At 37.2% G+C, this 26,828-nt stretch overlaps 3 protein-coding genes and 1 pseudogene across 3 annotated transcripts; 3 read left to right on the top strand and 1 right to left on the bottom strand.

Annotated features, from left to right (window-relative positions):
- The first annotated feature begins 844 nt into the window (after window positions 1–844).
- Window positions 845–1,665, top strand: LOC137719785 (histone H1-like; annotated as a pseudogene).
- A 797-nt stretch (window positions 1,666–2,462) lies between these two features.
- On the top strand, window positions 2,463–5,362 carry LOC137720135 (pentatricopeptide repeat-containing protein At4g01030, mitochondrial). Its single transcript, XM_068459144.1, has one exon. It carries the CDS (start codon window positions 2,574–2,576, stop codon window positions 5,307–5,309), a length of 2,736 nt encoding a protein of 911 aa, XP_068315245.1. The 5' UTR covers window positions 2,463–2,573; the 3' UTR covers window positions 5,310–5,362.
- A 141-nt stretch (window positions 5,363–5,503) lies between these two features.
- LOC137720136 (abscisic acid receptor PYL3-like) lies at window positions 5,504–8,682 on the bottom strand. The gene is made up of 3 exons (XM_068459146.1): window positions 8,239–8,682; window positions 7,280–7,495; window positions 5,504–6,302 (listed from the first exon to the last, which is right to left on the bottom strand). Exons 1-3 carry the CDS (start codon window positions 8,359–8,361, stop codon window positions 6,087–6,089), a joined length of 555 nt encoding a protein of 184 aa, XP_068315247.1. The 5' UTR covers window positions 8,362–8,682; the 3' UTR covers window positions 5,504–6,086.
- A 15,306-nt stretch (window positions 8,683–23,988) lies between these two features.
- Window positions 23,989–26,634, top strand: LOC137719784 (phospholipase A1 PLIP1, chloroplastic-like). The gene is made up of 5 exons (XM_068458806.1): window positions 23,989–24,648; window positions 24,735–25,235; window positions 25,423–25,482; window positions 25,569–25,823; window positions 26,215–26,634. Exons 1-5 carry the CDS (start codon window positions 23,989–23,991, stop codon window positions 26,632–26,634), a joined length of 1,896 nt encoding a protein of 631 aa, XP_068314907.1.
- The last annotated feature ends 194 nt before the right edge of the window (window positions 26,635–26,828 follow it).

Raw genomic sequence — 26,828 nt, 5'->3', positions numbered from 1 at the left:
AGTCATTTAAGTAGATTATACTTTATACTCGCCACTTGTCTTGAAGTGAATAGATGGATCTGGTGAGGTAATCGATTTAAGCAGGTAGGGAAACGCCAAAAAAATTACCAATAATCTAAAGAGATGGTACGAATATTCGAATTCAACAAGAGAATGAGGTGGACAGATACAATTGGTCATTAATTTTATTCTTGTGAAACCTCCACTAATAGTTCTTGCTCTTATTAATCAATTAACTAACTATATATTAAGCTGGTCTGAACTTTGAAGTGAACCTTAGGGGTGAGATGCGGCACAAGAGAAATGTTAAGGAGATTCAAAGTGAGATTCTTTATGGACTCTTTACCATCTTATATTTTTAGCACAATGTTTTATAATGTGCGCACAGAAATTCACGATAACTGTGAGGCACTATTCTAAAATCCACTGCCTAGCGCCGCCTATGAAAAAAGTTGGGGTTCCACCATAAAACTAATTGGTTGAAGCAGTTGAGGTTCCTCTATAAAACCAATTGACAATATGGGAAGTAGCCTAACCTCTTATAAGCCCCTTGCAAGGTTTCTCCTTTCACCAATGTGGGACTCTTTTATTGTCACATTCTCACACGCCGCCTCATGTGTGGTGAATTTTCAAGCCAAACATGTGGACAACACAAATTGGATGACATGAAGCACGTGTGGCCATTAGGCTTTACGCGTGAACCATCCTGCTTTGATCATATGAAAAAAGTTAGGCTTCACACACGTACATGCTGGTCGATCCAAATCTCTCTCCCCTCTTTCAAATTTCAGTCCTCTATTTCCCCTTAATTTCCATACCCTAACCCTAAAATTCAAATTATCCTATGGCGACCAAAGAAGCCTTCGTGGTCGTCGTGACCGAGGTGGTTGAGAATCCTCCTCCTGAGCCGGTTACCACCGATACCGCGGATGACAAACCGGCGGCAAAGGTCGGCAAGGCCAAGAAGCCTAAGGCGAAAAAGGCACCCGCTCCGAGGAAGCCTAGAAGTGCTCCAGTTCACCCTCCGTACGAAGAGATGGTTAAGAACGCGATTGTTACATTGAAGGAAATGATTGGTTCGAGCCTATACGCGATCACTAAGTTCATCGGGGAGACACACAAGCAGATGCTGCCCAACTTCAAGAAGCTTTTGCTCTTCCATTTGAAGAAGCTTGTGAGTTCTAATAAGATCGTCAAGGTCAAAAACTCCTTCAAGCTCTTGCATGTGAGGTCCTCGGGGCCGAAGCTTGCTTCTCCGGTGAAGAAGAAGCTGATGGTTGCCGCTAAACTGAAGGCAAAAGTTGTTGTGCGAAGCCTAAGGGAGGGAAAAAGCCAGCTGCCAAAGGTCAGGCCAAGCCTAAGGCGAAATCGAAGGCAAAACCCGCAACTAAGCCAAAAGCTACTGCTCTGACGCCCAAAGCTACTGCTCCAACAAAGCCTAAGCCTGCTGCTAAGCCTAAAGCCCACACTGCCAAGCCAAATGATGTTGCTGCTAAGCCCAAGATGGCTGCTCCGAAGCCAAAGCTAATTGGTTTTATGGTAGAACCTCAACTTCTTCATAGTATCAGAGTAGATTATCCCACGTGTGAAGTCAAATGGACGTGTGAAGTCAAATGGTCACACGTGTTCCACGTCACCCGTTGTGATATCCATGTGTTAAGCTAGAAAATTCACCACATGCGAGAGAGTGTGTTGAGAAGGAATCTCACATTGATGAGAGGAAGGACCTTGCATAGGCTTCTGAGTAAGTTGGGCTACTTCTCATATTGCTATTTTTTTTTTTTGGGGACATTACCCAACCTCTTATAAGTCCATGCAAGGTCCTTCCTTCCATCAATGCGGGACTTATTCTCAATAGCCTAGGTCGTATCTAGACACTAGGCAATTGATCACCGTCCCGATTAATCCCTAAATAAATTAATTAATTTTTTAATTAATCATGCTTGTTTGTAAATTGTAAGGCATGTTTGTTTTATATTTAAAATTAAATTATCGGAGTTAAAACAAAAAGAAATTGTTTTCAAAAAACAAACTTACATAGTACACACTTTCAAGGCATATAAAAAAAAGAAAAAAAACAAATTGTAAATAGTATTTGCTCTTACTCTTCCTCGTCTTACAAAAGTGAACTTGCACAGAGACAATTCATATTCAATGAATAGAAAGCAATTTTACAGTTCTTGTCCTTGCCTTCTTAAAACGGGTGGAGATATTCTAACCAACATAATAACAACACCAATTCTGACCCACATCACATATAGTAATTAACACACGTAAAGTGTCAAAACTCCACCAACTAAATTGTTTGCCACTTTTATAATGGCATACAAAAAGTGTTTTAACCGGGTTCAACCAGCTTAGAACTCCGGCCGGATCCAATAGCAATCATTCTGACTGAACCGGCCCGTTCAAAAAGCATTACGTAAGAGGATCAACCTTATCCAAAAGAATCCAAAAATCCAAATACTTTCCCAATTTCCAATTGCAAATATGAAAGCTCCCCAATATTCTCATGACTGCCATTTCTTCACAGCCAAACTACCTTGGCTTTCCTCATTAACTACCAAACCTCCATGGACAAACTAGCTCCATTTCACCATCTCTCCACACCTTTCCTCCAAAACCCGACAATCTTCAACCCCCCAAGAACCCAAAAAGCTCCAGGCTTTACCTTACTGGATGACTTGGGTCAGGTCAAAACTCTGAATTTAGTGAAAGCAATGCATGCCCAGATGATAAAATTGTCTAACAAGAGTAACATGGATGCCAAGGGAAATAATTTGGTCACATATTACTTGGAATTTGGTGATTGTAGGTCTGCTGCAATGGCTTTGTTTGCCAGTTCTGCACAAAACTATCACTCATGGAGTTCTTGCCTGCATGAACTAAGAAGATTTGGGGGGGACCCACAAATTCTTGAGCTTTTTTGTGAGTTTCATGGAGGTGGAGTGATGTTGGATAGCAAAGTTGTTTGTGTTGTTTTGGAAATCTGTGCAAGTTTGAAGAAGTTGTGGCTTGGGGTGGAAATTCATGGGTATTTGATCAAAAGGGGTTTTGAATTTGATGTGTATTTGAAGTGTGCATTGATCAATTTTTATGGGAGTTGTTGGGGCATAGAAAGTGCCAACCAAATGTTTGATGAAATGCCTGAGAAGGAAGACATGTTGTGGAATGAGGTGATCAAGCTCAACTTGAAGAATGGGAGATGGGTGAAGGCATTGGAATTGTTCAGAAGTATGCAGTTTTCACGTGCTGAAGCAAACAGTTCTACAATTGTCAAAGAACTACAAGCTTGTGGAAAAGTTAGAGCTCTCAATGCAGGAAAGCAGATTCATGGGTATGTTTTAAGATGGGCATTGGATTCAGATTTGTCAATATGCAATTCACTTATTAGCATGTATTCAAGAAATGACAGATTAGAATCAGCTAGGAAAGTTTTTAATTCAATGAAAGATCGTAACTTATCGACATGGAACTCGATTATTTCTTCTTATGCTTCACTTGGTTGTTTGAATGATGCTTGGATTCTTTTCCATGAAATGGAATTGTCTTATGTGAAGCCAGACATTGTGACTTGGAATTGCCTTTTGTCAGGACATTTTAACCATGGCTCATATGAAGCTGTCCTGGTGGTTTTGCAGCGAATGCAAAAAGCGGGCTTTAAGCCAAATTCAAGCTCTATCACTAGTGTTCTTCAGGCGGTTACTGAGTTATGTGTCTTGAAACATGGGAAAGAAGTTCATGGTTTCGTGATAAGAAATGGGCTTGATGAGTATGATGTTTACGTAGGAACTTCGTTGGTAGACATGTATGTGAAGAATGATTGTTTGTCCAGTGCTCAAAATGTTTTTGATAATATGAAGAACAAGAACATTTTTGCTTGGAATTCATTGATCTCAGGGTATTCCTTCAAGGGTATTTTCAAAGATGCTGAAAGACTATTACATAACATGAGTCAGGAAGGAATCAAGCCCGACTTAGTTACATGGAATGGTCTGGTTTCGGGGTATGCAATGAGGGGCCACCATAAGGAAGCTTTGGCTGTGATTCATCGGATTAAAAGTTCAGGGTTAACTCCTAATGTGGTTTCATGGACTGCTCTTATATCAGGCTGCTCGAACAATGAGAATTACGCAGGCTCACTCAAGTTTTTCATCCAAATGCAAAAAGAAGGTATCAGGGCAAACTCTGCCACCATATCCATCCTACTTAAAGCTTGTGCAGGCCTATCATTGTTGCACAAGGGTGAAGAGATACATTGTCTCAGTATACGAAAAGGTTTCGTTGAGGATGTATATGTAGCCACAGGACTTATCGACATGTACTGTAAGGCAGGTGATTTCAGAAGTGCCCATGAGGTTTTTAGGAAGACTAAGAACAAGACCTTAGCTTCTTGGAACTGCATGATTATGGGGTTTGCCATTTATGGCTTTGGGAAAGAGGCTATTTCTCTTTTTGAAGAAATGCGAGGAGTAGGTGTGCAGCCAGATGCTATAACCTTTACAGCTCTGCTCTCTGGTTGCAAGAACTCGATCTTAGTTGATGAAGGATGGAACTTGTTTGATAGTATGACAACCGATTATAACTTATCTCCGACAATTGAGCATTTCTCTTGCATGGTAGATCTTCTCGGGAGAGCTAGTTATCTTGACGAAGCTTGGGATTTTATACAAACGATGCCATTGAAGCCGGATGCAACTATATGGGGTGCTTTCCTCACATCCTGTCGAATCCACAAAAACTTGAGGTTTGCAGAGATTGCAGCAAAGAATCTCTTTGAGTTGGAACCTCATAATCCAGCCAATTATGTCTCGATGATGAACTTATATTCAATGTCAAATAGATGGGAGGATGTAGAGCGTCTTAAAGATTTGATGAAGAATGCCGGGGTGAAAAATGGGCCTGTGTGGAGCTGGATACAAATTGATCAGACAATTCATATGTTCTCTGCCGAAGGGAAACCTCATACCGATGCAGGAGAAATATATTTTGAACTGTATCATCTGGTTCATGAGATGAAGAAATTCGGGTATGAGCCTGACGTTAGCAGTGTACATCAGAATATTGACGAGGAGGAGAAGAAGAAGGTGCTGCTAAGTCACACAGAGAAACTGGCCATTACTTACGGACTGATGAATACGAAAATTGGAGAACCTATCAGGGTGATTAAGAACACACGAGTTTGTTCCGATTGCCATACAGCAGCAAAATACATGTCGTTAGCACGTAAACGCGAGATTTTACTCAAGGATGGTGTCCGGTTTCACCGTTTTAGGGAAGGAGAGTGTACCTGCAATGACTGCTGGTGAGGAAGATCAAGGCAGATGGGGTGAGAACTTCGCCCAAATTGGTCAAGTTTTTGGTGAATGCTCTGTACAATGCACAGAGCTCTGCGAGGATTACCGAAGCCGGTTTTTCAAGCGCCGGCCGGTTAAGATTAATAGAACTTGGGTTACTAGGAAAGCCCCCGAGATGTACATGTTCTTAAGTTTTTACAGAGATATCATAAGAAAGAATAGGCCATTTTTATTGAAGTTTCGACATATCATCCAACAAGAAAAAACGGAAGTAACGCGATTACAATAACTTATTAAGAATGCAAATACATAAAGTATATACACACAAACAACAACGGAACAGCGGCTCGACGCCCTGAATCCTCCCTGTACTACGAGATGAAAACCCCAATTCCATAGATACCATCTCTTTCCAAGACAAATATATACAGATCAGAGTCGTACTAACATCGGTATCACCATGCACGAAACCCAGGAACAATAAAACTCACAGTTGCTTTCCCTTTCCCTTCATGGAGAGCTTATAAAAACCGAGAAAGCTCGTCCTTGAAAAACAAATACAAGAAACCCCATCATCGTTACCAGAGTGAGAAGAGACGATGCGAGACCAATTGGAAAGAGAGTAGGAAGGACGTTCATCAGTCGGAAATGCTAAAAGCAGCAATGTTCCCAAAGCTTCTGTGAATGGGAGGAAAGTTCGTACTATCTCTACACAGCATCTGAGACAAAAAAACCACATGGTTGGTATAGCTATAGTCCATCGTACTCCTGTACCATCCCCCAAATCCACTATTGATTGATAGGTTCGGTTCGGTCCTGGACAGCCATCCTCTCTGAGACATCAGCCAAAGACTTGAGGTTGCACCGGATCAGAGCCTCAACAAAGTAGCATGTCTCATCCTTGGTATTCCCATCAGGCACATCCACTACAAAGGATTCAATAACGAGTGTCCCTGGTCTTCCTTCAATAACCTCACGGTGGACGGTAATAATTGAAGCGTAGTTCTGCAAATCCAAAGAACATATAGAAATGAGGTTGGGAAAGCATTCTCGTACCACATAATAATACCGAAGTGCAAACAATATGATCCAAATATTAACGGAAAAAATAGAAAACTAAATTGAGCATGATAAATTAACAAAATATACATATTTCATGCATGTGATGGCCAGATCCTGGCAGCGTCATCTGCCTAAAACAAAATTCCAACAAACTAAAAGCCCGACAAAAATTGCCATTATCAATATTACATGTTCTAAGATTAAGTCTTGAGACAAGTCGAGAATATTGCTAAGGGCAATCACCAAGGAACAATATCTGCAGGCACATGTTACATGCATTCCTCATACCATGCATATGTAGCATGTGAGATAATTCGACGGGACCTAGACATACACATGGCCCAATCCACGACCGAGTGCCTATGGCTATCACAAACAAGCAGCTATTGCTAGCAGTCAAACACAAACTCTATCCACTCTATCTATAAATAGAAAGCAAAACAAATCAATTATTTGCAACACGATTTGGAAAATTAAGATATTAAAAGGAAAAAAACATTGTCAAAAGCATTGAAATCCAAGCTAAACGGTCACTCGTGATGTATTCACAGACAGGGAACCCTAAAATATATGCTGGTGATTAAAGAGCAGTCACAAATTAACATATAAGAAACCCTCAGGCACGCAGATGCAACAGTCCCAAACTAGAAATCAATACGGTAGTTTTTTTTACTTTTTTTACTTTTACTGCCATGTGTACCGGAAAAGTTTTACTTGGGTTAACCTGAAACTAACATAGCCATCTATGGTGATGGCACCAGTTATTTGTAAAGTGTGGAATTGTGGAATGTGCCGCATACGCGTGGCATTAAAACACAAGGGCTACAAAGCACCAGACACAAGGGTACTTCCTGTTTGACAATCAGCTGGAGAAAAGCAAGAACACGCCAGTAGGCAAAAAGAAAAAGAAAGCTTCTTACCCTTAGCCTATGATCACCGCCAACAATCCTGATGCCAAGAATGTGCTCATCATCATCAAGAAGCTCCAGCCTCTCAGTGCTTGTCGTTGCAGGAAGACCAGATTTAACATTCACTTCTCTAAGGCTCCCAATGCCAAGGTCCCCCTTCATGGTGCACCGACTAACAAACGGCTTGTACTTCTGGGGTTGATCAAATCTCCTCACCAATGACCAGACCTGATAAAAGACACCAACTTGATCACACTATTAAATCAACATCTTATCAAAAACAAAACAACAGTGAACCCATAAGGAAAGCGTCAAACTTCCACTAGATATTTGCCATTAAAAAACTAACAATTTGTTTGGCTACCGAGAAAGTGCTAAAAAACAGGAAGCATTTTCTTTGCGTGCAAGCTAAATTAAAGAAAAAAATGGCAAAAGAAAAAGAAACACCCTTCAAATTTTCATAGTTCTTTTACATTATCTTACAATTTTTCAACAACCAAATGGATTATACCTAATAAAATAAGTACAACAAACTGAAATTAAGCCCAACCATACAAAATTCAATTTTACTAAATCATCATATATATAAACCTGATTACTGCACAAATCACCATCCTCAACACCAAAATTACTTTTAGCAACCATAAAGTAGGTGAAAATAACAAACAAACTCGAATATTACAAAGACCAAAAAGCTAATAACAATTTCTCAACACACATCCGACCCAATTGAACAAAGTAATAAAAACCCCCGAAGAAATAACATAAGAAAGAACCCAGAAAAACTTCCCATCGTCCCCAATTTCCCAGATCTCCAAAACCCAAAAAAAGTCAAACCCACTAAAAAAAATCCAATCTTTAACAAAGAGTCAAACAAATCAACACCACCCAAATCAAAAGAACCACAATTCAGAGCTCGGTCAGAGGGTTCAGAGAGAGATAAGGAGAGAGGGAAAGAGCGAGAGGCTTACGAGATGCACAGGGGCTTTGATGTGCCTGACCAGAGCCGAAGTGCACTGGTTCTCTCTGGGCTCGTGCCTGTGGTGCCTCCTTATGTACTCCGCCTCCACCGAGTCGCCGCCGCCGATGCTCATTTTCGGATAAAGTTTTGTTCCCTTTCAATCTCACAATCCCTCACACCGTTTCCTTCTTTTTCTCTACAAACAAATGAGGAAGAAGGCAATACAAGACGGACGCTTCCACACAGAGAGAGAGAGAGAGAGATGCTTTTCTTTATTTCTTGAAGAGAGAGAGAGAGAGAGAGAGAGAGAGAGAGAGAGAGAGAGAGAGAAGGAGGACGAGAGACAGGCTTTCGGTGTGAAAAGAGGCGAGCCTTAGCTAGCTTGGCGGGTTATCAAAAAACCTATGAGAGGAGGAGGAGAGTCCACTCTTCCCCACCGACAATTTAATTTTTTAATTCCAAAATTTATCCCCAAAGCCTTCACTTTTTCCATTGGGTCCATTTATACTAATTTACAAATAATAAGATTATTACAATTAATTTATTTAAATTATATGTACATTTATAAAATATGTGTACACTTGACAAAATAAAATAAAATAAAATAATATGCGTACACTGTCACGTAACATTTTATGTGAATATAAACTTAGATGTCTTGTCATATCATTATTAGACACTACACTTTCAATGTAATTAGGACACATCAATTACTTTGTGTACTATAAAAGCGATATTCAAATTCGGGTTGGAGAATTTTAGCCCATTTAACCGAAAACGAGCTTCCTTCGGCCCCATTTGTTGTCCTGTATTAAAAAAGTGCTTTATGCCTTTGTACAGTTTATCTGCATTTTTTTTTTTTTACCAGTAAAATAATAGGAAATATTTTCCCACAAAATTTTGTCTAGGATGGCACAGTGGTGATGAATTGTGCGGTGACAGACCACTATGTGGGTTGGTTTGTTGGGGGGTCAAGTGGGGATGCCATTCATTGGGTAAGCTTTATGGGTTTAGTAGGTATGGATTCCGCTGGCTTTGTTTTATTAGCCACTTTGCAAGTGGATGTTTTTTAAAGTCAAGATTTGAAGGAGTGGGGTTGGGGATGATGCCCACTTGCCTGCGTTAGAGCATCTTTAACGCAAGCCAAATGAGATTTGTTTTGTTACTTTAATAAATAAATAAATGCAATAAAAAAAACTCGGGCATCTCCGTCCAAATCAATGTCAAAATGTCTCAATTAGTACTAGTGGTAAGAAAAACAGCCGTAATATTTTCTAATAAAAAATTCAAATATGATGAGACAAAACATGAATTATCAGCCCTCATTCTTGCTGTCAAAATTGCTATCAAAATATGTTCTAATAAAAAATAATAGTTATCCATGAACCAGATTTTTTTTTTTTTTAAGCAATGAAGAGTGCCTTATTTTGGAAGCGAGGGGTGCGAGGGTTTTTTGGAAAGTTAAAATGGATGTATTAAGATATTTTCTCATTTAAAAAGTAAATGTTGGGTGATTTCAGTATATGGGGTGTAGTTAATAATTTGTGAGATGTCTTAAAACAACTATTTGACATATCGGATAGAGCGCAAAACTTTAAAAGTTGTTAAAATGACAAAGTGTCGCATGGGTTATCTAATTTATATTTTATGTTTAAAAATTTTGATATTTCATTTGAAGATGCTCTAATAAATTAGCTAAATACCTGGCTATCATAACTTTTTAAACAATGACTAACTAAATTTAGCTAGGAGGAGAGAGAAATTGCATACGAAACTAATTTTTTCGGTTTGGTTCGATTTTATAACATGAATCGGTTTGTTTGCCGACCCTTAGCTGAGTTACTCTTGTTTTTAAGGAATAGAATAAACTTAAGAGCTTACATAGAAATTCCAACTCTCGAATTGGACCCAAATTTCAACATTTAAATTTAAAATCTAAATAAAAAACTTGTGTCGATTAATCGATAATGACAAACATTTTACACAATTAAATGACCAACCGAAGGGGGAGTTATGATAACTGCGTCAGCATTCGAATCAAAGATTGAATTAGAAAATAAATGAATATAATCTTCGTTCCACCAACATCAAAGGATAATATCAATGAGTTGGAATAAAGATAAGGAATAATGATTAGAGTAGTAGTCCAATCCCTCAAGTCATGGAATTACTATCATCTAGGGTTTTACTGTTTACCTACAAATGGAATGTGATGAATACAAGCGTGAACCTTTTGAAATCCTTCCATGGCAACAGAGCCATCTCCCTTGGTCATATTCCCAGCTAGTGGTCCAAGTTGTGTTGCATCATTTTTAATGGAAAGGACTAAATGTCTAAAAGCTAAAAAAATAATCTGATTTATCAAAAAAATATCTTCAACCGATGGTTAGGGTACAATTCTGTAGAGCCTACCATGCTATTATTTGACCAAAAAGGCATGCCAAATGTAAGCCCATCTTAGTCTCTTATTTCGGACCCAACTCCTCAATTGCAATTATTAATTCAAATTCAACGGCTATATTTGAAAAATTCGACATTAGTTTAACTAAATTAACTAAGAAATTTAAAGTATAAACCAAACTAATAGATTATTAAGATGGTTATGTTTGGCCCATTCGGTTGAAGATGATACTTGAGCATGGTCTGACGCTGTTTCATTAAAAAATATTTTTATTGCAGGGTTATAATTCTAAACGGGACCATATTTAGCATTTTCGGTTGAAGTGGCTTTAGCTTTTGTTTGTGTTATGTTTGCCACTTGCTTTCGAGTTCTTCACACTTTCCATGTGAAATCCACACAAGACAAGAGCGCTGACACCGTTTGGTACTAAGAAACAGAAGCCAAGTGGCCAGTTTCTGTTTTTTATTTTTTCCTTTTCTGGTCCATCATTTGTCATTTTCTACTTTTTTTTTAAACCTAATATTTTTTTTCTCTGCTCACTTTCAGACTTATTCTCTCATTATTAAACCAAAAATAAAAAATATATTATTCTCTTATTTATGCAAAGCCATATATTTAGGACCCTACCTCCAATTGCAACTTTGTTCTTCTTTGTGAATATTACTTTGGTCGACATTAACAAACTAAAATGCCCCCTATCATTAGGTTAGGACCTTCTTCCCCAGAATCCTCACTTCTCTCCTATCTATATGTAATCTCTTTTTCCTTTTTCTACAACTTTCTTTTATACTAAAAGCAGAAAATTTGGGCTAATTACCATAATGGACCGTTAAAATAGTATAGTATTGAACTGGTTAAAACACTTGTTTATGTTTCTTTATTGTAAGTGATGAAAAATGTCACTAGACACAATACTGGTGACATCTAAATAATTAACTTTTGATGTTATATTTGACTATATGGATGTATAATTTACATTGTTCACACACACAAAAAAAAGATATATAATTTATATATGTTAGACTTTAGATATTTAATCTTGTGTTTTTTTAAAAGAAAACAAAGACTTTAGACTTATTATGTAATTTACATTTATCTGTTTATGAGTTAAGATCGGAGGCACACGTTTTTTGACACCCATTATGAAGTGGGTGCTACAAAGTGTTGTGTACTGAAATATAGACATTTCGGATCGTTAAAATACATTACGAAGTGGACGCAACAAAATATGTGTCAAAAAACTGTGTGTCCCCCCTATTCTAACCCTTTAATTATAACTTCATATAAAACAATACTCATTTGTATTCTTGGACAGTTTTGTTTTGTCACTTTGTGTGCTCAATGTATTAATCCAAAGGTATAAGCTTGTAAGAGGACTCACAAGCTAGATTTTGTTTAGTGACATTTTTCTTTCTACATTTAGGAACTAAAACTTGAAAACTCTTTCAAAGTTTAAAAACATATTTTTCTCTAAGAGGAGATTTGAAGTTTCAATTTTCTCGAACGGTAGGAATCCAAATTGAATGTATCGTGGATAGGGTTTGAGTGACTACCCGCCAACTTGCACAGATCACTTTACTTTACATGCAAGAAAAAGAGAAGGTTTGGTAAGTCTTCACGTGTTGTGTGCATATGTATATTTAGAACTAGAACAGTTGCGCTGCTTGAGCATATACGGTGAATCTCAATGATACCGCAAACTAAAGAAGAAAAAAAATGATAGTCCAATTTCTTGAACACAAGTCTTAAGGCGGGTCTATTTTTGGGAGATTATCTTACTTATATTTGACAGTTTGCATACGACACTAGAGACAATTAGATTGTGCTAGTTTTAATAGATAGGATTGAAATAGAAAAATCTCACGTACGTGTGAATATGATTGCATAGTCGATTGGTCTGAATACAACGCACCTCTGAATACGTATCCTATAATTATGAGGCGTTAATAATAATGTTTTTTCCTTTCTTTCTTTTGAGGTCTTTGTCACCACTAGTTGACTCGGTCACTCAGATTCGACCTAATCTTTGTTTCTCTTCAAGAAAGCAATTTCACAAAATTTATATTAAAAAGCCATAAAGATACTTCGTACTTCCGAACAAAATTTAAAACAGAAAAGTGATCAAGATAAAGCAATTTTATTCATAGTTAAGGATGGTCACTGTGAACGTCTTGGTAAATGTCCCGGCATGTATTTTTCTTTCTTCTTCATTTTTTCTCAGAGTAGGTAAAGTGACTCCAGACCCAACCAAAAGATGGGGAGGTAAACTGTTTTTGGCCATCATTTTTTAAATCTCATTTCTTTTTCAAATGTATTTAACCAATTACTTGTTCTTAATAAATAATTTATTTTGATACAACTATATATTTATCTTAAGAGATGGATAATTAATGACAAACTATCATGAGGGAAGAGAATTGAATATGGGCACGCATGAGTTTTTAAAAATAATTTTGATGGAATCGAACTATAAAGGTGACACGCCTAACCCCGATATCCTTCAAGTACCAGGATAGGCACGTGCTGGCCGACACTCAAAGATGACGAAGCCATACTAACATGCATGAAAACTATGAAGAAAGAACAAACATAAATAAAACTTGTAAATTTAACTATAATGAATATGCAATTAGGGAATGTGTTCAGAGCATACAACTAATCCAGAATATTGTAAAAGGAATAATATAAAGATGTACAGACAAGGGAGTGGGTCCTACACCGAGAGGACTCGAAGATGCTGATGTGAGAGTGCCTTGACGCCGGGATTGTATGCCTCAATTCTAAGTCCTGAGGGGGCGCAAAACAAAACATGAGTGGACCAAGTTTATATATATAGTAATACTAAAACGGTTATTCATCAACGTACTAACACCTAAAGTTTATGAAAACTCAATAGCATAATATGTAGTAGGTTTTCCAAAAACCCTAGCATGCCATAAAACTTTCTTAAAACATATATCATATATAGTGTGCATAGTAGCATCATAAAGGCATATGTATATATAAATCTTCATTCGCCTGAAGGCACTTCATCACCCGCCTGTAGGCATATATAATTCTTCATTCGCCCGAAGGCCCTTCGTCACGTGCCAGTAGGCATCACCACGCGCCCGTAAGCATATATAAATCTTCATTCGCCCGTAGGCCCCTACATCACTCGACCGAAGCCATATATAGATATCATCGTAGGCCCCTACATCACCCGACCGAAGCCATGTATAGATATCATTTGCCTGTAGGCCCCTACATTACCCCGACCGAAGCCATATATAGATATCATTCGCTTGTAGGCATATATATAAGCATAGAAAATCATAAACATAATATTTCCAAAATATATGTATATACCTCAATGGAGCTCAATAGCTCAAACATCATATGTTCAATCATATTCATAAATGTCTCAGTAAATATAAGTCCAGTAAAACATGATATTTCATAAAGCATAAATCCAATTTACTCATAAACGTTTCATAAAACATAGTCATAAGATCATGTTTGTCGTGTATGCATTTCTAGTAATAAAAATAAGCATTTTGGATGGGGTCCACTCACTTTACTCCATTGTCAAAGAGCAATGCAAACAAGAGAAGACGGAAACACCACTAACAAACGCACCTAAGCACATAAAGGGACCAATTAACAAAACTATACTATAACAATTGAATTTGGGAAAATGAACATCATAAACGGAAGGACATCGAAAAAACTTAAGAGGACCTCGGGTGTCCCCATGCGCCGCCGCAGGCGTCGAGTTGGGTGGCTGGATAGTTGGCCGAAAAAGTCGTCGGCACCACGGCGAATGGTGGCAGAGCACAATACCTCTAGTGGAGGCGCATGTACTCCACGCGCTAGCTGGAAACTAGGATCCGGTTGGTCAACTCGGATCCGGTTCAGTTATGGGTTCTGGGTTGCAAGGTTGGGCCTAGGTAATGGGTTAGGCCCAGGTTAAAGAGTTGGGCCCGGTTTCTAGGTTTGGGCTCGGAGATTTTTGGGCTGGATTCGGAGCCATTATTCGCGCTAAGGTTTTCCCTTGACGTGGAAACTTTACCGGACGACTAAAGCTTTGCCTAACAAAAGTACCGCCGAGTAACTTTCGTCGGGCAAAAACTTCTGAAGAAACCAAAACGTTGTTGCGTAAAGATTATTTGCCCAACGACCTGTCGTTTGTTGGGCAAAACTTCGTCATACAAATGGTATTTTCTGGTATTTCATTTCCTTGACATTAATTGAGACGGCAACGGAACTTCTTTGAAAGTTTGAATTGGAACTTTAATTAATAGCTTGGTTTCAAATGATCAAAGGAGAAATTATGACGAATATCGGTCATTAATGTTGAAAAATCCAATGGTTTTTGTTCGTTCTTTGACTTGTATAGAGAACAGAGACTTGTTAGCGGATATATATCCAGTTTACGTTTTGGATAAACCTCTTGATAATATCAGATATTCAGCGTCGCTTTAGGGTATTGGTTAATGAACAAAAAGGAAAAGAGCCAATAGCTTACGAAGAGAACTGAACAAGGACAGACTGTTGTAGAAAATCTATCTATCTATTCTATTCTATCAAGAGAACCCTCCTTGTCAACGTTTTTCCCCTTTTTTTTTCCTATTTTGCTCTCACTTTTGATACACATTATTGACAAAAAAGAGGGCAAAATAGTAATTTTGTACATTTTGACAAAATAACAATCATATTCCTATTTTTTTTCTTATTTTACCCTCTTTTTTTTAGAAAATGACAATCATATACTTATTTTTTCAATTTTATCCTCACTTTTGATACACAATATTTATATAAGGAGGACAAAACAATAATTATATAATATTAAAAAAAATATGCACTTATTAAGAGAAAATTGGTCACATACCCAAAGTATGTGCTCTCTACAAGTGAAAAATTATGATAAGTTTCATGAAGCTAATCTGAAATAAATACAACAAATAATCCTACAGTATTTGGACCACCACCACTCCATTTAACCTAACCTAACTTCAATGGAATATATAACTAAATTAATAAATAGGTCCAAAGTTGAACGTAACGTCAAGGCGTGCATGTGAGGACCGACGTGTCGTATTAGGGTTGGGTCGCATGCAAAGTTGCTGTCAATTATTATATACGCACACAGTCGCACTACCACAAAATAGCAAACCCTAATTTCTGGAAGAGAAAGCTTTTCTTCTTCTTTTTTTCCTTTCCGTTTTTCTCTTCAAAGAGTAGTTTTCACAGTTTCAGGTACATATTAATAGCTTTGCTTTCCAAGGAGATCGGATATTTTTGAGAGAGTTGGTTCTTTCTTGCTACTTAATTTTGGCTGTTGTTAATTTGTTCGCTAGTCGTGGATAAGGTTTTGGGGGGGTTTGAATTACGTAAATTAAAACACCACCAAAAGTAGAAGAATATGCATTTAGAATCTGAAGATCAAACCAAAAGCATCTCGCAATCTCATCATCTTGTTTGTATCGACGTTTCCACATCCCACCTTGTTTCTTTGACCCTCCTTCGTATACAAAAAGAAGAAGGAAATATTAAAAACAATTCGAGGAGATATTCAAGCTAACTTGGGATATTATATGTGCGTTGAATTGGCATGCTTATTAACTACACTAGGGGAGAGGATGTGGGTTTAGCCTCATAATATGCTAACAATAATATGGTTCAAACTCATCTTTGGCGAGAATTGAACCTAAATAAAAAGTAATACTACCGTAGTACAAAGTGGCAAAAAAAAAAAAAGATTTATTATTATTATTTTTGTATGATAGATATCAATATATTGAAGCAAAGAGAAATACAAGCAGAGGTCACACTACGACTCCCAGTCCCACAACGGAGAGAAAAGTGTTACCTAATCACACAAAGAGTATCAAAGAACCTAGAAAGAAGAGGCAAACACCACCAAAATACCCTAAAGGCATACCAAAAAAATGAGGGGAGAAGAGGAAACACCCCCTTCAAAAATTTAAAAACTAAAGAATAAGGTATTCTGTCATGAGAGGGACCATCACCAGCGAGGAAGGACACATAGTTGAAATCACCTCAATTTATCCGTATGTACTAAGTTAAAACTTTATACTCAACTGTAGTTTGGAGGAAAGCCGGTGAACCGTGAATCAAGCAACCCCTCTACCTTGAATTCATAACTTGCACAATGAGTTGCATCGACATCTTTGCCCGTGAGTCAACTACCAATCACAACACAATACACCACCTGAGCAATTATCCAACACTCGTAGTTTAAAAATTGGACATGATCAAGTTGACCTAAAATTACGTAATTTTTCTTCTGAATCCAAGTTCGAATTTTCATTTCTATAGTTTAACAACGCTTGAACGACAAAAATGACAAGAGAGTGGGTTGAGTGAATTTCCCACAATACCCAAATATAGTCCACAAATTTTTTTGATCGGGCTTCCCAAATGGATCCCTATCCAACACAATCGTTTGTGTCTGGCAAGAAGTTAGAGCCCAAGTAGAACCCAACAAAATGGGCTCTAGTCCAAATATTGAGGCCGAAAACAGGTAAAACCGACTTTGTTTTGGTTGTGAGATGGGCTTTTTGTTAAACCTCGGTGGGCTTTACAAGGATGGAAAAATATATGGAGTATCCACGTCGCGCCACTGGAATTTGTAGGGAAAACTGGGTGAAGCACAGTATACTAGCGGTGGACGAAATGTGTAAGCCGCCGGGACTGGGTGCTGCATGCAGCCGCACAGTTGTCCCTGCGACATACATTGTTCCTCAACGGTTTGTTTGTACGTGGGAGCTGGGACAAAACCTATCAAGAGAAATGTTAAAGAGATTCTCTTAGAAGAGACCCTATGTATTTTATACCATCTCATATTTTGAGTATAATTTTTTATTATTATCCCTTGATTTTAAAATATTAATTACATTTATGAAAAGTAAATAATATAATAAATAATAATTTAATTTGACATATCAGGTGGAGAATAGAATTTAAAAAAAAAAATCAATATGTCACATAAGATTATCTCCAAAGGAAATGTCGAAAATGCCACATAGACGTATGACAGTAACAAATGACGTACTATTTACTTCAACCGAGATGTCAAAGATGACATGGAAAATAAGACTAAGTTGACATGGACAAAGAGATGTCAAATTTGAAGCTGCCTTCAAATTTTGATTTTTGTTGTTTCTAAAGGCATTCCACTTGCCTTATCTTAAATGCTAGCATATTTAAGTATTATTTTATTTTTTTTTACTAATAACAACCCAACTTTTATTATTTTTGTTCACAAAAAACATAAATGAAGCAATAAATTTTGACAACCAGGTGGAAGGAAAATATTAACAATATGTTAAATTGTCAAGTCGGCCATCAAATTTAAATTTGATGTTTTGAATTTAACAGCTCATTTGGAGATGCTCTAAGCCTTCAAATTTAAATTTTACGTTTAAAATTTGACATCTTCTTTAAAGATGGTCTAAGGTGACAGAGAGTCCGTAAAAAATCTCAAAGTCTTCTTAGTATTTCTCTTTTTATGAAAATGAGTAACTTACAATCTTCTTATACTCACAATGCTTCTCCCGAATTCGAATCCTCTTTGTGAAGATTTCGGGGATCCGTGAGTCGTGTTCGTTCATCGTACATCATATGATTAGAAATTATTTTAAATTGAACACAAACAGTACCTGATGAAAACTTACCGCATAATGTACAATAAATGAACATAATTTACGAATACCCAAGATCTTCACAAAGAGGATCCAGATTCACTTCTCCCAACTCCCAGGTGAAAAAGGAATCTATGGGTCTAAATTGACAAAAAATACCCCTAATTACTAAACACATTGTTCTTGTTTTCTTGGCTTCACAATTTTTTTTTAAAAAAAAAGCAGAAAAATATGGTAGACAATGTCATGGTTTGTATCATATTTTCTAATCACATTTTAGAGTTTTCATATAAAAGAGACATGAAATTGATTATAACTTATGTGCATTTTGTAGGGGCCTTGCATTAGTATAGGTTAGTGTTCACAAAAATGCATTTGTTTAGATAGGACGGAGCCATAACTTTGTCACAATGGAAGTACGATAAGCTTCAAACCTCACGACCTTCAATTAATATGCCTAATTTCTTTGGGGCTATTTCGTTTTTTATTTGTAGTTTTTTATTTTCACTTTTAAAAAATAAAATTAAAATGAGAAATCTTGTTTAGTAATTATTTTTAATTTTTAACTTTCAAAAAACAAAAGAAATGAAAATTAAAAGTAGGTACTAAACAAGATTTTTATTTTTAAATTTCAAAAATGTAAAAACCAAAAATTGAAAACAAAAGACGAAATAATTATCAAACGGTTCTTTAATTTTTTCCTTCAACTTTGATGCTCTTAAATGCATTCTATCAAATATTTTAAGATATTAAATACTGTGGTCAAAACTGAACGTTGAACAAGATTGGTGAAAGTCAAAGCCGAGCCATTGAGGTGACCCGAACCAACTTTATTATTATTATTATTATTTTTAGCTAATGGTTATCTACCACAGTATTAAAAATAAATGTTATCTTTGTACAATGACAATGATTCAAACTTCGTCTGTTAATTAATCTAAAATTTAATTTAATAAATTTATTGTTTGACAAAAAAAAAAAAAAAAAAAAAATTCCCCATAGCTTCGCCACTGTGTTTAGAAGTAAAACTTATTGAGAAAAAAGTTCTGGAAACCCCAACTCTTAGAGGGACCATGAACGAACATGAAAAAAAAAAAAAAAAAAGAATCAAGGGTATTTTGGACCATAAAAAAGTTGGTTCGAAGGTGTCAGCTTCTGAATTCCACAATTCCACGTGAACAGATTCTTCATGGCTGTTTCTGTAACAGGGCCAGCCCAGATCTCGCGCGGGCAGAGCGACCGTCTAGAGTCTAAAAAAATTTGAAGCACTCAAATTATTACGATGATATATTTATACATATTTTCACAAGAGTATAAACTTATAAAATTTGGTTTGATGATAAAGAAAGCTGAAAGTGGTGGTTTTGTCATTTGAAAATAATGAAGAGGTCTTGGGTTCAAAACAATAATTGTGCTTATTTACTTTTCAATTTTTACAAATTTCTTTTCATAAGAGTATAAATTTATAAAATTTGGTTAAATGATCAAAAAGTTTAATTAGAAGCAATGGTTTTTGTTGTAAAATTAACAAGATTTTCTAAGTTCGAAATGCTATATGCTTGTTTATTCTTTTCAATTTTTACGAATATCTGTTTGGTTATTAATTTATTTTTAGTTACTAGCTAGTAGCTATGACACGCCCCGACCTAAATCCAGGCGTGACTAGCCCAGGCGGGATGTGACAAGCTATGTGGGTTACTATTTTTAAATATTCGTTTGAAATTCAAGTCTAATTTTCTACAAAGAGTAATACGTAGACCAAATTCTTAGAGCAAATTTGCAAATCATATGACGTATCATCAAAAGGTTTAATTTAGTGCACATTTATTACTTATACATATTAATTAAAGACTCGAAAACATTATTATTTTTTTAGTCTCATATTGACAAGGTTGGTAAATAAGAAAAAACACATCACGATTTATACAAAAACACTTTAACAGTTCAGATGGAAAACAAAACTCATCGTCTATCTACATGTAATCTCGGAGTTTTTTTGTTTCCTTCTCTGGATATAAAATAAATTAGTCTTTATGTGTTTCTAAATTATTGTGTTTGAACTGCTTTTCTAAATATAATTTTATCAATGTCTTACATATGAAAATAAATATTTTTCTTATATGAAGTTAGGGCACATTTTTTGGTATTGCCCTGGGCCTAAAAAATCTCCGGACCGCCCTACCCTAAACACATTAAAACCGGAACCTCCAATTATAGTAAAAGCCAGATCTTACTCTCTCTCTGCAGAAACATTAAGAACCCACAAGGAAGAACAAGTCCACATTCAAATTCAAGGGCAACATGAAAAAATTTAGTCCCAAAAACCCGATTATTTATAATATTGTCCCAGTCCAGATTCCGTTTTGATATACAGTACTGCACTTCTTCACTGCAGAAAATTTTCAGGTATTTCCAGTTGGCTGGCTGAAAACATATGGCGATCCTCCTCCATTGTTAGAGCTTCTTTCAGTCCTCTATCTCCCTCACAATGTGGATGCTATGGAGGACATTTGAAGGCTAGGGTTAATTGTTTGAGGTAATTAATCTCTAATCTTTTCTGGGTTCTTCTACATTTTGTTAATTATAAGTGCATTGGCTTCATTCCTCCCCACATTTTTCAAGGAGAAGAACAAAAAAAAAAAAGGGAGGGGGGGGGGGGGGGGGGGGGAAACCCTTTTTCTTTTAGTACATAAAGAATTTTGGGAACCCTTTTCTTTTTATTACATAAAGAGTGTTCGGGACCTTCGTTTTCTTTGTTTGGATTTTCCTCCGCTAGGGTTTTTTCCGGCAAGGTTTTAACGAGACCACTCTATTTTCGATTCTGTAATCTCTTTTCGAAGAATGACCTTTTTCATTTTTCTTGACTTCTTGTTAAATTGGCTACTTTTGTTCGATTTTATTACATTAACCAGAAACATGTCTTTCAAAAATCGTTATATTTGACATGATCGGATGTTTGTTATGACCGAGAACTGTTGTTTTGTAAAGACATCATTTTAATTAGGGTCAAGTCATTTGTCTCACATCGATCGTTGATTAATCTGAGAAAAATTATGATGACTCTAGCTAGTTCTAGTAATTTGTGATTTATTAACTAATTAGAGTTTTGAGTCTATGAGCTTGTTTTTAATAACACTGTCGGCTCTAAGCTTCTGTTAATTAACTAATTAATTACGATAATATAGAGAGGAAAAGTAGTTAGAAGATATGTCCTAGAATTCCAAACGCAAAACAAAGATTTACAAGTTTGTTTTGGCTGAAGATGTTAAGGGGAAAAGTGATTAGAAAAATAATTTAGGTGCGATTCCTAAACAGATCAGAGCATGGCGGATGGGTTAAAGCTAGGGTTTGGTGATAATCTGTCAATCGGGTGAGCCAAGGTAAAACCATTGAAATCAACATCCGATTGAAGTACCAAAAACCGTTTTTGGTTCCAAGTACAAACTACAAAGACAGACATCATGGTTGTTGTGTTTTGGTTTCATCTCCATAAAGTGAGGACACGTGAGATTTGCAGAACTTACTAGATGTTCAACAATGGTTCGTTTGGTCTTGAGGGGTTTAAGAAATGAGAAAGTAAAAGTTCGTTTGATAATCATTTCGTCTTTTTGTTATATTTTGTGTTAGCAAGAGTCTGATAAAAAAAATATATATAGGATAAATGAGGAATTAGGATAAATTAAGAATGAAGAAGAACACATGAAGAATGGTAAGAGAGTTATAGAAGAATGCATGTTCAATAAAAGACAATGAAAACCAAAAAGCGGTGTTTTTTTTTTTTTTACTTTTGAGATTTTGTTTTTACTTTTTTCTTTGTTACTTTTATTCCTCTCTCTCTACTCTCTTCATCCTTTTTTTTTGTCTCATATATTCCATTGTAGTTCAAGCATAAAAATTAAAAAATTAAAAAAACGCAATGGTTGCCAAACAAACTTTAAATTTTTTGGATTTGAACAAAACAAACCGTGTATGTGGTGGCAAGAACAATAAAAGTAATAGTAATAAAACCTAGTTGACTATTTTGAATCTTGACGTTAGCGTTTTATAGCAAATTTTGAAAATAATAGTAATCTCGAAATTAGTGTTTTATAGGGATAATCAGAATCTAAATTTTTGGGCATGTTAGAGACTGAATTTTAAAAGGAATTGGCTCCTCAATGGATGGGGAGGAGTTCATCCTCAAGATGGTTTGTAATATACTCACGGAACTTAGAATTTATGATCCTCAAGATGCTCGTTCGTTAACGTTTTCCGAAATAATTTTTTGTTTTTAGATACAAAAATGGGTAAAAAATGTGTTTGACAAACTGTTTTCTAAAAATAAATTCAGAAAAAGAAAAATGCAGAAAACAATATTTAGCTTAAATTTTGTAGAACATCAAATTGATGTTTCTCTATTTTTCAAGGACAATTTTCAAAATAATAGAAAAGAAAATATTTATACATTTATAAAAAAAAAAAAATTATTTCATAAAAGATAAAATCATGTATGTCACCATCACTGTAGCCACCATGACCACAACATTGTACACCGTCTCACCATCATCACCACCGCCACCACCATCTTTGTCATTACCACCTCCCACCACCATCACAGCCACCACCATATCCTACACCGCCATCACCCTTGCCACCATGGGCACCACCGCCTTCACTGTCACACTATTTCCACAACCAACACTACCGTCGCTGTCTCACAATGACCACCACCACATGCACCTCTGCTGCCACCACCACCACCAGATGATCCACCGCCATCATTCTCGCCACCATGGCCATGACCACCTCCATCATCTTATCGTTGCAGCCACCAGCACCACCCTCCACCACCATCACCACATCTTCACCTCATTACCCTTACCATGGCCATCACCACCTCCCCCATCTCCACCCTATTGCCCTCACTACTACCGCCACTCCAACCATCATTGCTGCCACCACCGCACCACTGCTACCATACACGAATTTATATTTATTTTGAAATTTTAGATATTAGTGCCATACACGTTTTCTATGTTTTTTTTTTCAGCAATCATTCTCGAATTAAACTATGTGTATTCTCAAATCATAGAAAGAAAGAAAAAAATTGTCGTTTTCGTTTTTATAAAACAGTTCTTCAAAAATTGTTTTACAAGACGTTACCGGGCCGTTATTTGCTCCAATGCAATCTCATTTTAGGCATAAAAAAGTTGCATGGTTTTTCCCGATATTATTGTCCCTAGGCATGTGGTTTTTACCTTAATTATATGCTTATTTGGTCCAACTTATAATACATATGCTGCGTTCGATGTTTACAATAACATCATACTTAAAATGCTAAACATATACAATTTATGGATTTATTATGTTCCTCGAATTTCAGTCTTTTTTGTCAAGATTAAAGCTACATTTTGTCTAAGTAGCAAGTCAAATGACTTCAAAACCCTTACCATAAAATGCATTATTCAAAGACTGGGAATTATCCTTGTGCACAAAAACGTAATTCCGCAGTGTATCCGTTGTTAACGAGGAGTTGGAGCTGATTAGTGTGTGATTATAAAAGTCCATTACCATAAGCAGATTTGCTTTCAAGAACTCAGCCAAAAAATAAAAAAAAATTCTGAGTTCTGAACCCTCAAAGCTTCTTATGCGATAGAGTTGCACATCGTTGGTTAACAGGAAGTTTGAATATTTTTCAGGAAAATTCTTCATTACTTGCGTTTTTGGTGCAATCATGCCATGCAGTTCACTAGTTATTCCTACCTCTCCGGCTTCCGCCACGACGGTAGACGTTTTCCAAGAGCACAACGGTCTCCGCCGGTCCAACTCCAACCAAGACCTTCACCGTCGTGCTACTATGCGGAGGTCTTATTCGGACAACCATCTTTGTTACCGCATCAGTCGTATCCACGCAGCAGCAACAGAACCAAAACTAAAGAACAGCCGTTCGGGGATTTTCTCGTTTCAGTTTTCGAGTTCCATTCTCCCAAACTCGGTGAGATCATTCTCGTTTGATCCAGACACGAGTAATCATACAAGCATAAAGGCGAAGGACATGAGTAAGGAGACCTCTGGGGAGAGCGTCAGTGAGGAGGAGAGCAAAAGAGCCAATTGGGTGGAGCGACTTGTGGAAATCAGAAGTAAATGGAGGGATATGCAGAAAAAGGACGATGCGGATGAAGACAGCGTCTGTGAAGCGGGTGAAAATAGTGATTGTGAATGTGGCAGAGATGAGGGTGGTTGTGCGGTGGATTATACGGAAGAAGACGATGGGGGAGAAACCAGTCCTGAATTTTTCCGGAGGTTTTTGGTTCGAGTTCCATGGTCTGATACCAAGCTGTTTTCGAAGCTATCCTTCTTGTGCAACTTGGCCTATGCGATGCCACAAATGAAGGTATGTGTTTGTTCAGCATAACGCACGAACTGAGTTTCGATATTTCAAGCACGATAAATAAATTCATACTTCTAATTCATGTGCAGGAAAATTATATAAAGAGATATTATGGCCTACGATTAGTAACAACTTCACTAAAGAAGAAGGCCGAAGATGAAATCAAAGCAAAACTAGATAACGACTCGAATCGTGTACCTGAAGCTGCCGAAGTAGCTAGTGAATCCAGTTCGGAGAAAGCTGTAGAAGCTGGGCACAAGCGTCAATGCCGTCCTGCTGTTGCTTACAATATTGCTGCCTCAGCTGCATCTTATGTGCGGTCACGCAATCAGGACAGCTTCTCACTCGGGCCCAAATCGCAGCAGGAGGGCGATGGCGAAAATTCACGAGAGGAAGGAGGGTACTCACCTCGAAGCTATAAGCCAGAGGTGGCAGTTTCCATGGCAGCGTCAACAATGACAGCAGTGGTTGCAGCAGGGGAAAAGGAGAAACAAGAAACAGCAAAGGACCTTCGGTCACTCCAGTCCTCACCTTGTGAATGGTTTGTCTGTGATGATTCCAGTACGTATACTCGTTGTTTCGTGATTCAGGTAAACTTTTACCCCTTCATCCCTCTGGATCTGTGTTTGATAATAGCTCTCCAACAGCCTTTCAAATCCAAATGTGGGATTAAATAGACAGATTTCATGTGGCAAAATCATTCTGATTTCTGAAAGAAAGAGATACCGAATAACATATTTGTAAATGCTTTGACATGCAAATTGTTCTTCCCTGCAGGGTTCCGACTCCCTCGCATCCTGGCAGGCAAACCTGTTCTTCGAACCTACCAAATTCGAGGTAAGCATAGATACAGATACCACCCTTGCTACTGTCTCAGAAGGAAGGAAAATGATTAGTCATAACATCTTCATATTCTTGTACAGGGGACAGATGTGCTTGTTCACAGAGGAATCTATGAAGCAGCGAAGGGAATGTACGAGCGATTTATTCCAGAAATAACTGAACACTTGAATAGACATGGTGAGCGAGCGAAGCTTCAGTTTACAGGCCACTCTCTTGGAGGAAGCCTTTCTCTCTTAGTCCACTTGATGCTGCTGAGTAGGAAGTGTGTAAAACCCTCTACTCTTCGGCCAGTTGTCACATTTGGCTCACCATTTGTGTTCTGTGGAGGCCAGAAAGTACTCGACAGACTAGGAGTGGATGAGGGTCAAATCCATTCCGTGATGATGCATAGAGATATCGTCCCTAGAGCCTTCTCCTGCAACTACCCTAACTATGTGGCCACACTTCTCAAGCGTTTAAATTCATTTCGGTCACACCCTTGTCTAATAAAAAATGTAAGTATCACCATCATTAAATCATACCATCACAAATTATGGGTTACGGCTTTAAACTCATCTGCAACTTACCACTTTAACCTCGGAGAATATTATTCGTGCGCAGAAGGCTTTAACTATGCAGTAAAATGTTATATGAAAACCTATAACTTGATATCGATAACTTATCTACTGAACTTTTACTTAGGGCAAGTTTTCTAATTCACTTCTTATTGTGTGTGTTTCAATGCAGAAAATATTATATTCTCCGATGGGCAAACTATTTATTCTCCAACCTGATGAGAATGAATCTCCTCCACACCCTCTACTTCCTCCGGGGAGTGCCCTCTATGCTTTGGACAAGACCCAACGTGGATTCTCTTCAAGTGTCCTTACGACTTTCTTGAACTCTCCACATCCACTAGAAACCCTAAGTGATCCTACAGCTTATGGTTCAGACGGTACAATTCTAAGAGACCATGACTCAAGCAACTATCTAAAGGCTGTGAATGAAGTCCTAAGGAAACACACAAGGACAGCTGTTCGGAAAGTGAGAAAAGAAAAGAATCTATTGTGGCCGCTACTTACTTCACCATCTCCACACTCCTGGAACCATGAAAGTAATCTGGAGAGCAGCGGGTTGGCAACTAAGGAGATACTCACAGGAGTTTAAAACCATTGTTTTGTGTGTGGTGCATATAGAGGATGTTCATAAGAAAATAAGTAGAGGACTTAGTTCATTCTCTCTGTTTCGTGTACATCTCTTACATCCTAACCGTCTCTGTATCTATGAACTCATCCTTGACTCGCCCTGAATAAAATGTAAATTTTCCAGTCCCTGTAAAGGGTCAGTTAAAAGGGTACTAC

This window comes from Pyrus communis, chromosome 16, assembly GCF_963583255.1.
Source record: "Pyrus communis chromosome 16, drPyrComm1.1, whole genome shotgun sequence".
Taxonomy (NCBI): Eukaryota; Viridiplantae; Streptophyta; class Magnoliopsida; order Rosales; family Rosaceae; genus Pyrus; species Pyrus communis.
Note: the sequence above shows the minus strand (reverse complement) of the source record. Positions and strands in the feature narration are given on the sequence as shown.